The sequence below is a fragment of the Trametes versicolor genome, assembly GCF_000271585.1.
Source record: "Trametes versicolor FP-101664 SS1 unplaced genomic scaffold TRAVEscaffold_2, whole genome shotgun sequence".
In the NCBI taxonomy this organism is placed as follows: domain Eukaryota; kingdom Fungi; phylum Basidiomycota; class Agaricomycetes; order Polyporales; family Polyporaceae; genus Trametes; species Trametes versicolor.
In genome coordinates, this window is record NW_007360322.1 from 3,789,338 (window position 1) to 3,799,823 (window position 10,486).

Genomic DNA, 10,486 nt, shown 5'->3' on the forward strand with positions numbered 1-10,486 from the left:
ACTTCTAGGTCTACTATACAGTACCAAGCCACCGCGCGTCACGACGCTTATCCGTGACGCGCACGTCCTCAGTCATCCTCAGTCACGTGACCGTTACACCCTCCCCCTCTGGACCGACTTCACGGTCCTATGCAGAAGGAGGGTCGTCCTCGGCTCCAAATAGCGGCGGCGGTCCATCTCTAGCGGGTGGATCGTCGTACTCGTCTTCCCAGTCGATGAGTTCTTCCGACTCGCCTCGACGCCGATAGGGAATCGAGGGGGCGGGTACGGGCGACTGGTGAATGCCAGGGGAGCTAGCCGGTGCCGACGACCGGCGAGAATGTCCAGCGCGAGCAGGCGGATCTGCGGCCGCCCCCAAAACAGGGAGTGCGTTCGTGGGGTTCGAGGACGAAGCCGGGGGCACGATGGGAGTAGGAACGGGGGTGGGATCGCGGGGAACAGCGCGGTCCACGATGTCGATGACGCGGGTTCCCCAGGGCAAGTCGCGATAGTCCACCACCAAGAGGGCGGCCTCGGAGCCCATGAACTCGTCCACGGATCGGGGGGCGTCCGGCCAGTCGGTTTCGTCGTGATCGACACGGTGCAGTGCACGGTTTCGCGCAGTACGCGCCCACCGGCGGAGGTAGGAAACCAGCTCGACCTTGGTGCCTATTCCATGGCAGCATAGCCAAGCCGCGACCCGGACGATGTCCAGTCCGGCGACGGAGTACGGGTAGGGCGCGGGGGGCGCGGGCTTTACCGACTTATACCCGCCCTTCGTCACGATGGCCTCATACAGCCCGGTGACCGAAAACAACGTTACTATCGTGGTTTTCAGTACGCCGGAATGCGTACGAGTCTCGGAGCTGCGCAGCGAAGGGGGAACCGTCGTGATATGCTTGATCACAAACGCCGCGAATGCGTCCTTCTTGTGGGGTACCCCGAATATGGTGGCACTATGCTCCGGGACCTTCCCGTCCGCCCGTCGCATCCCGATACTCCAATGAGAGGTGGGCACGTTTCGGTAGTACGCCACCACCTCCAACTGCGTCGCTGATGGCTTCGGGAATGCGGCATTGCCCAGTTGCGGCCGGCTAGGGAGGTCGTCGCGATGCCCTCGCCCGATGGTAGCGCGGTCCGTACCGTAAACCTGGAGAAGGTACCGGACCCCCGCGGATCTCCGGATCGCCGGGTGGGTGTAGAGCTGATTCACCGCGCGATAGTACGCGATCGCGCGGTTGTCGAACTCCACGGCTGCCCACCAACGCAGGTTGTGTGCTTGCACAACGCTGGTGATGGTCGTGCCGGCCCACTTTCCCAGCTGCGCCGTGGCCGTTCGGAACTCCTCGATGGCGGCCGACACCGCGATTTTGTGGGTGGGCTTCGACGAAGTGCGTGCCACTCGGTACCCTTCCTTCTCCTCAGCCGCAGGCGTCATGAGGGACCGGTAAGCGACGATAGGGTCGGGGAAGGGGGAACCGAATTCCGGGCGACCCATGTCAGAGGTGTCGCTGCCGGACTCGTCGTCCATCTCCAAGTCCTCGTACTCTTCCGCCATAGTGAGCGCGGACTTCCACCGAAGGTACCACGCCGACTGCGGCTGCCCCGACACGTCCAGTGCCTGATCCGGTTGATGACGGAGCGCGTCTATGGCCTCGTCCGACATCCCTTGGGTGGATGGGATCTGCATCGGGGGCGCACGCGACTCGGGGATAGGGTGAGGAGGAGCACGGGCACCCACCGAAGCCGCGTGTGGAGTGTTCGGGGCCGCGGTTTTGGCAATCGTAGTATTACGCGGTGACGGACGCCGTTTCGGAAGGGGTTCCTTGGCGGCCGCGTCCGTCATCTCGACGTCGTCCACCGGCGCGGCCGTCGGAGCACCACCGTGGTGCGCATTGGGCGGGGTAGCACGGCGGTCGATCCGCTCTCTCAGTGATTTGGGCGGGTCCTGCAGCCGTTCCTGAAGGCGCGGGCGCGCGGGGGATCGGCCGCGGATTCGTTCACTCAGCGGTGCACGAGGGGGAGACGGCTGGCGGCCTTGTCCTAGCCTGGCCGGCGACCGATCGCGCGGACGAGAGTGAGTAGGGGATCTCGTACGACCGTAGTCGCGCCGCTCTTCGTCCGCGTCGGTCCTCCGGGTACGGACCTCACCGCGGTCACGGTCGTCTCGTTGGAGGCGATAGCGGTCGTCGCGGTCATCACGCCGTTTGTGCGGTCGTGAGCCCTCGTCGTCGCGCGCATCCGTTCGCAGTTTCTCCACTTCCGCGCGCAGCTTCGTGTTTTCCTCACGGAGTGCATGCAGTTGGGATCGAGCACCGTCCAGCTCTTTTTGGAGCTGGCCGTGTGCATTCTTTCCGTTGGCGAGTTCTACTCGCAGGTCGCCGATCTGGCGCATGAGCGCGCCGTTCTCCGAATACATGCGGACGATGGCCGCTATAGGATCCTCGGAAGGCGTCGGTCGTGGGTCATAGTCGTGACCGTAGTCGTAAGATGGGGGGTACGGGCCTTGACCCTGGTTGGAGAATGGGGGTGGTCCGGAGTACGACGGGCCCGAGAATGAGTTCGGTGGCGGCGGGAAGTACGGGTTGTTGCCCGCCTGATACCCGCTGCTCCCTCCCCCCCTGGGCGAGTCGTACGGGCCCGAGTCCGGGCGGTATTGCCGCGAGGACGAGGACCCCCAGTCGTCGTGGGAGCGGGAAGAGCCCCCGGGCGGCTCGCGACCATGCTGGTGGCTGTTGGAGGATGATTCGGGAGCCATTCTCGGACGGCTTGTGTAAGCAACCGAGCGGCAGGTGATGAGAAGCAATCGAGCAGCGCGACTGGCAGCGCGCGGCGACAGGCGCTAAAAGTAGGTTCGAACTCCGCCAGGAACTGTACAGTTCCTCGCGAGAGCCCGTTATGGACTCGGTCCCACGGCCCCGTGACCGTGACGGCGCGCCTACACGCCCGACCGACATAACGCCCTGCTCGCGCGGTGTATCCCGACGAGCAGCGCCGTCGCGCGTATCACCCTACTGACGGCCCTTGCGCGGTAAATCCCGCCATGAGGACACGTTCATCAGCGCAAGATAGTCGTCCAGCGCCTTCAGGTCGTTGCAGTGTGCCAGGGGTTCCCATGTATGGTCCCCCAGCGTCCAGTGGACCAGAAATTCCGGCTGCCGGCCCTTCCATCGATGGCCGGAAATCTCATCAACCATCCATTCCTGGTCGTCCGGAGCGCCGAAGTCATAGAACTTCTTGGCCTCCCTGCCCGGAAACGCGACATCATCATTGGGGATATGCACGCGCAGTAACGAGCTATGGAACGTCGGATGGATTCGTCGTTTAACGAGCTCCTCCGGCAATTCCAACGTGTAGTTCGATGTGTCCGGGTTGGCGCGAACGACTTTGTATGGCCCCACGAATTTGGGGGCCAGTTTGCGGGCGCGGTTCCTGGGCAGCGCCAGATTTTTAGTCGACAAGTAGACTAAGTCGCCGACTTTGTAAGGTACCAGCTCGCCCGTCCTACGCTGGTTGGCGTAGTGAGCTTGCTTCACCCGCGACTTGAGAATGGCGTCGTGGGCCCGTTCCAAATTCAGCCGGGCCCGCTCGGCAAACGCGGTCACCCCCGGGTATTGCGACGGGGTGTTGTCAAATCGCAGTGTGCGGGGCATGTAGCCATAGTTCAGCTCGAATGGCGCGAATCCGGTGGAGGCACTTGTGCTCGAGTTGAGAGCAAATTCCACCACGGGAACCCGCTCGACCCAGTCCGATTGGTCCGGTTCCACCATTGAGCGTAGGATCTGAGCCACATTGCGAATTGACCGCTCCGACGCCCCATCGGTCTGGGGGTGGAATGACGTAGACATGAGCAGTGTGGTCCCGAGGATGCGGTGGGTTTCGCGCCAGAATGCAGACGTGAACTTGGAATCACGGTCTGACACTATCGATTCCGGCAGGCCGTGAAGTCGCACTACGTCGCGCACGTAGTACGTCGCTATGGTGTACGCGGAGTCGGTCACCCGACAGGGGATCAGGTGGACCATACTGGTCAGTCGACAGATGACGACTAACATGTAATTGAATCCGCCCGACTCAGGGAACGGCCCAACGAAATCCATGCCGATGGATTGCCACGGGAACAGAGGGACAGGCATCGAATGAAGCAACCCCGCGGGAGGCGCGTTACTGCTCTTCGTTGTCTGACAGACACCGCAGGATACGCAGAACTTCTCCACGTCGTAGTGCATCCGGGGCCACCAGACCCAACGTCGCAGATACTCGGAAGTTTTCTGTAGCCCGAGGTGTCCGAGGGTACGGTGGGCGTGGTCAATCGCCAGTTCGGTTAAGGCTCTCGGCCCCAACTTTCCCTGAGGAATACACACGCAGAGGAATCCCAACCGAGTGCGCACGTAGAGGAGTCCATCTTGCATGGAGAAGTTGGGATAATCGCTCACTTTCGCCACGACTTTCCCGAACGTGGGGTCGGCCGGATAAGCCGACTTGACTGTGTCCCAGAACCCCGGGGTCGCGCCCAGCTCTTTGTCGAGGGGGCCCCCGTTCTGCAGTGCATCCTGCAGCGTGGGCTCCGCAGCAGAGATCCTATCAGGGCCGGCCGCGATGGGGGCTTGGCCCAGAGTGGCCGCCTCCAGTTCTCGGTCCTCTATCACTTCGCGCAATGCGGCTAGCGACAATTCCGCGCGCAGTTCTTCCTGTCTGACGTCGGTGAGATCGTCCATCTCTGGATTGAGTCTCAGGTCGGCGTTGACGTAGAGATGGGACGGGTGAATCTCATCGGGGAGGTCGTTCTCATAGTAACGCGACAGACAGTCCGCTACTTTGTTTTCAACACCCTCCACGTGTTCGACTTCGTAATCGAACCGAGAAAGGTATTCGTCCCAGCGAATAAGACGTCCCGCTCGGGTGTCCCTCATCACCGTTTTCAAGGTGGTGAGGGCCTTGTGGTCCGTCGCAATGCGTATGGAGCGACCCATGAGTCGGTCTTCCCATTTCATCAGCGCCTCGATTATCCCCAGCGCCTCATGCTCGTACGTGTGATACGATCGCTGCGCCGATGTGAATTTCTTGGACATGAATCCCGCGGGCCGGCAGCTGCGCCAATCGGGCCCCTGCCCATATACCGCCCCAACCCCGACCACAGACCCATCGGTGATCACCCAGATAGGATCCGGGCAATTCGGGTCGATGGGTTTTAGCACCGGTGCCCGGCAAGCTAACGCCTTGATATTGTCAAGACACGCTTGGTGTAGGGGGCGCCAATGAAATGGTACACCGTTGCGGCAAATGCTTTCGAGAGGGGAAGTGTACGCCGAAACGTCGGGCATGAAATGGGCGAGATATTGAACCAGCCCCAGAAACCGTTGTACTTCGACCTGAGATCGAGGTGTCCGCCAGTCGCGGATGATCGACATCTTGTCCGTGTCGGCGTGTAACCCACGGTCGTCAATCATATGTCCTAGGCAGTCCATCTTTTCCGAATACAGATCGAGCTTCGAGCGGCTCAGGTAAAGCCGTTGTTCTCGGAGTCGATCGAACACCAGTTTAAGGTGCTCCTCGTGCTCGTCGATAGTGCGAGAGAATACAAATATATCATCGAGATATACGTGCACGAATACGCCGATGTAATCTCGAAAAATCCAGGTCATAAGCCGTTGAAACGTGCTCGGCGCGTTGCAATCTCCCTGCTGCATGACTCGGGAGACCGCGGTGCCGAATATAGTCGAGAATGCGGTCTTCCACACATCGTCGACTTCGATACGTATTTGTTCATACGCGTCCGACATGTCAATCTTGGAGCGATACTTCGCGCGAGCTACGTCCTGGCGGATATTATCCTGGTCAGGAAAGGGCGTCACATCCTTGAATGTGTTGTCGTTGCGTTGTCTCGCATCTACAACGGTACGGAGTTTACCGTTCTTCTTCAGCACGCACAATAGTGGAGCGGCCTGTGTTGCAGGCTTCATCTCCCACCATCCCGCTTGAAGGTACCGGCCCATTTTTTCGCGTAGCTCGTCCTTCACCGCGTCTGGGCATCGAGGGTGGTGGTACGAATAGCGTTTGGACTCGTCCATGAGCGGAATTTTGTGGTTGATCTCTCGCATTGGTGGCAATTCGAGGGGTATGGGCCCCAGGAGGTCCTCGCAGTGTTTGAACCACTTCTCTCTCAGAGCCGGTATGCGCTCCGGAGGTTTCAGTACCTCCCGTTCAGGGAGGTCCCTGAGATAGGCCATAGCCTCGTCCTGGAGCAGATCATTCAGGCCATATTTGTCGATATTGCCAAACTTGTCCCTTTGAGGTCCTTGGGAGGAGTGTAGTCCCACTCTCTCCCGGTCTGAGAGTTCCGGCATCGACGGTGGGTTCCGTGGATCCGGTTTCCACTTATGATGATATCGCCGCGGTGTTTCTGGGTCCGCCCCGAAATTCATAATGACTGTTCGCGGAGGTTTTTCCGGAGTCGGAGTTCGTTCCTCCTCCTCCTCGCTGCCCGAAACATGGGTATTGCCCAGCTTGGGCAGCTCTGCCGCACTAGTATCGGTACGGGCTTTGGTCGACCGAGCAGGTTCGGGAGTGGTGCTCCAGTCCTGCTCCGCAACCGGCGGTACGGTGTCGCGTTTTTCTCTGTTTTCTCGAATCATTTCCTCCACAACATACGGGAGGTGGCCGGGGAGCGTGCGCGCAGGGTGCGTTTTCACCAATGCGGGTTCCTCATCCTGCACCGTCGTCACTCGAGGGCGTCGATCGGTACTACTGCGGCCAGCCAGGAGTCAGCTGGGCTTGGCAGTACTCCGGTCCGCGGTACCCCGTCTGGCACGGTACTCCCTATCGTCATCGTACGAAAAGGCGCGGAACGTATTCGTGCCGATACGGAATGACCGCGTCGCGAAATCCAGGCTGACGCCGTGCTCGTTCAAGAACGGCGTGCCCACGATACAGTCATAGCGATCAAGATTCACGATGTCAAAATAGCGGTCCTCCTTGACACCGCACACTTCGATCGGGACTCGAGTACCGTAACTGATCTTCGAGCGGCTCCCAGCACAGCCCAGTTGTAGTACAATCTGGGTGTCCAATTTGATGCGCTTGGCCTTTGCGACATGGGCGAATTCCGGTGATAGCGAGTCCGTGGTGCTACCAGAATCGAACAACGTATACGCTTGTATACCGTTGATAGTCACCAACCCTGACATGGTAGCATGGGCGGTACGGTCCCTGCTAGGTTGGTCTGCAGTTTCCTTCCTGCGAACGTTCGCGGTGTGTGCCACTCTGTTCGCGTGTAGCCGGACGACGTCTTCATCGTCGGACATGGCGCGCATTGCGTGGGCACGTTCGACTTCGGATGCTTCGTCCTCTGATGCGGGGCCAGAATCGTATTGCGACCCGGCCCAACCATCATCCTCAGCTAGCGGTGCTTCTCGCTCAGCTGCAGATCCGGCCTCGGAAATGAGCTCATCGTCGCCATCGTAGTCCAGGCGCTGTGCATGTAACCGAGCCTGGGGTTTACCAGGCCGGTCGATACGTTTGCCGAATTCCGAGCATACAGGATCGTTCGCGAAATGGCCGGGCTTGCCACACGCGAAACAGGTTCCGCCGTTAGCGGGGACGCGAGGTCGGTTATTCCCTCCAGCCACCGCGCGGGCCGCGTCGTCCCTAGACCCTGCCCGGGGTGCGGATCGTACGCGAGGTTCATCGCGACGATATGGTTCCCGCCGGTTAGCCGATGCGGGACGTTTATCCTCGCTCCGACTATGCGCCATTGTGGTCGAGGTGCGATCAATTTTGTCGCGCGCGCGTAGCATGCGACGGGATTCCTCGACTTGGCGAGCATGCTCCAAGATGTCTGCCAATGGCATGTACTCGGAGCGCAGCCCTCTGTGGACCACCACAACGTTATAAATCTCAGTGGGTAATCCGTTGAGGAACCGTCGAGCGAGTTCGTACTCATGCGGGGGTACCACCATGAGTTGCCCAGCCTGCCGGAGGTTAGCAGCGAAGCTATCCACGCCCTCTGATGCAACGTATTTAACGTTCTCAAAGTCTTGGGTAGCCTTCGCCGCCGAGCTTGCGTGTACAAACCGGCGGTGCATTGCACAGATGGCTTGTTCGAATCCCGGATGATATGACAGCGACGGGTGGTCGACTTCCTGACTGAACCACTCTTCCGCTGGTCCGGAGAGGAAGGTGCGCATGAGTCGTACACGCTCATCATCAGTTTCGTCCCCGCATAGATTATACGCCCGGAGCCAGCTCAGATAGCCATCGAGCCAAGTGTAGAATACTCGGTGGTCGTTATCACCATTGTATTTCCCCGGCCCATCTATCTTCGGGAACTTAGCCCCGTCGGGGAGCTTGGGGCGCCGAACGCCCACTTTGAATCGGATGTTCCGACACAGCTGGGTAAGCATAGCGTCTTGATAGCGAACCGTCCCTACTGCAACGCTGTTTACGGCAGTGGGGACATCTGTTATCCCGGCAGGGCCTGGTAACCCATACATCGTTGGCGGCATAGGCATCCGAGGATCCAGGGTAGTAGTGGCGAGTCGCGGACGCAGGTGGGCCGCGGTGGAAATCGAATTGCCAGGCCATTGACGAGCGTCGAATCCGCCGTCATCGGGCGGCACCGCGAACTGTTGAGGCGCGTATCCGTCGGATCGTCGAGGCCCGTACTCCCGCAGATATTCGCGGGGATCCCGGTATGGCGCGTCGCCCAAACGAGGGCTTCGCGCAGACGGGGAGTGCGAGTGATCAGGCTCAGCGAATCGGACGCGTTCATTCGCGTGCTCTTCCGGGATGGGGCGCATCGCAGACCGCACTCGGGTGTGGCGGTCGAGTCCCCGGCGCATTCTGTCGTTGTATTCATCGATATTCTCGCCATGGTATCGGGGCGAGATTACTCGTTCTCCATACGGTCCCGCAGTGTGGTTGGGCCCCGGAGGGTGTTGGTGCACTCCCGGTGACCGTTGACGCTGTCCCGACTCGGGCCGGGCACCCAAGTGCGGAGGGGTATCTCTATGCTCGTGGGGTGGCGAGGGGTTAGGACCTAGTGGGCTCCAATCCTCGTGGCCCAGAGTGACAGATGATCGTCCTCCCTCAGATACGGGTACACTGGCGGATCGAGGTGGGGCTTGAGCACCGGAGTTTTCAGGATGCGGAGCCGGAATTGGTACCCCTAGTATTTGCCGGGTAATGTTCATCTCGTTGGCTATGTCCTTAACTGTGCGAGCGTTATCGCCTAGTACTCGGTTCAGCCGCGAGCTCATAGCGTTGACGTCATTGAGATATTCGACTACGAAGCTGTGTCCTCGGTGGGCAAACGATCGCATCTCGATGGCGTTTTCAGCGAGCTGCTCATTGCGCTGACTCGCCTGGTAGTTCAGGGCGGCCTGATGCTCGAGTATCGCTCGATAGTCGGGGGATAGCAGTCGCTGGGACTGAGCGCGACTGGCAGATCGTGTAGATTCACGACTGTCCGGTCGGTGTAGAAGAGGCTCCTGATGCAGGCTGCCTACTGGGTCAGCGTGCCCCGAGCGATGGGCCCCCGTCGGGGTGGATGAATGGATTTCTGGCCCAAAGAACCCGTACGCCGACGCGTGCCGCGCGGTTGGGGCGGGCAATGGGGAAGTATTACCCCGCGGGGGCGGCGTGGTACTTTCCACTGGACCGTCTGCCCGGGAGGTGGGCCGCCGTTTGCTCGATTCGTTAGCCGACCGGCGGGACTCCCGGTGAATTTCGTCTCTCTTTGACGCTCTTCTCGGCGTGGGAGATGGCGGGGTGAGGTGGACGCTACTGGGCCGGGACGACGGTTGATCGTCGCGGTCCGCAGCGGTCCTCGCAGAAGGGCCCGGGTTTACGGTGCTCTCCTGAGTAGACGAGCGCGCAGTATGGAAACTGTGCGTCTCGGGTCGTGAGGATCGAGAGGGGCCTGGTGCCGACTCTTCGTGCCTCGGCGGATGGAATGCGTCAGGACGCGCAGGCTTCTTTGATGCTGCCCGTTCCGATATCCCAGCATTAGATCTCACCGGAGCGCCGTCTTCGTCGATCCGGGATCTTGAGCGCGATGGGTTCTCGTTATGACGTAAATTGCCTTCCATCCTGATGGGTGTGAGTCTTCGCCCTGTTGGTCTGGACAGATACCCGTGAGAGTTCAAAAAAATGTAACAAAGACAAGGGTGGTCGCCTAGCACGCTGGGGAGTGAACTGTTTCAAGCAGTATATAGTCCAGCGTAGTGTAAAGCGATGAGGTACATGCGGGCGCGGTGCGCGGCTACTTCTAGGTCTACTATACAGTACCAAGCCACCGCGCGTCACGGCGCTTATCCGTGACGCGCACGTCCTCAGTCATCCTCAGTCACGTGACCGTTACACCCTCCCCCTCTGGACCGACTTCACGGTCCTATGCAGAAGGAGGGTCGTCCTCGGCTCCAAATAGCGGCGGCGGTCCATCTCTAGCGGGTGGATCGTCGTACTCGTCTTCCCAGTCGATGAGTTCTTCCGACTCGCCTCGACGCCG

General features: G+C 60.2%; 4 protein-coding genes across 4 annotated transcripts in view; all 4 read right to left on the bottom strand.

Moving 5' to 3' along the window:
- Window positions 1-2,737, bottom strand: part of TRAVEDRAFT_17895 (uncharacterized protein) — a gene marked incomplete at both ends in the record, with an annotated part of 4,846 nt that extends 2,109 nt beyond the window's left edge. Inside the window, 3 exons of the mRNA XM_008035308.1 lie at window positions 312-801; window positions 835-1,183; window positions 1,343-2,737. Coding sequence (XP_008033499.1) covers window positions 312-801; window positions 835-1,183; window positions 1,343-2,737 — 2,234 coding nt within the window. The remainder of the gene's footprint in view (window positions 1-311; window positions 802-834; window positions 1,184-1,342) is intronic.
- A 1,477-nt stretch (window positions 2,738-4,214) lies between these two features.
- Window positions 4,215-4,697, bottom strand: TRAVEDRAFT_112755 (uncharacterized protein; the record flags this gene model as incomplete). The annotated part of the gene is made up of 1 exon (XM_008036471.1): window positions 4,215-4,697. A coding segment is annotated over one exon (483 nt), but the record flags the coding sequence as incomplete, so codon positions are not given.
- A 2,046-nt stretch (window positions 4,698-6,743) lies between these two features.
- On the bottom strand, window positions 6,744-7,166 carry TRAVEDRAFT_113252 (uncharacterized protein; the record flags this gene model as incomplete). Its single annotated transcript, XM_008036472.1, has 1 exon — window positions 6,744-7,166. One exon carries the CDS (start codon window positions 7,164-7,166, stop codon window positions 6,744-6,746), a length of 423 nt encoding a protein of 140 aa, XP_008034663.1.
- TRAVEDRAFT_17896 (uncharacterized protein) overlaps window positions 7,151-10,486 on the bottom strand; it is a gene marked incomplete at both ends in the record, with an annotated part of 5,006 nt that continues 1,670 nt past the window's right edge. The window contains 2 exons of the mRNA XM_008035309.1: window positions 7,151-7,215; window positions 7,304-10,098. Coding sequence (XP_008033500.1) covers window positions 7,151-7,215; window positions 7,304-10,098 — 2,860 coding nt within the window. The remainder of the gene's footprint in view (window positions 7,216-7,303; window positions 10,099-10,486) is intronic.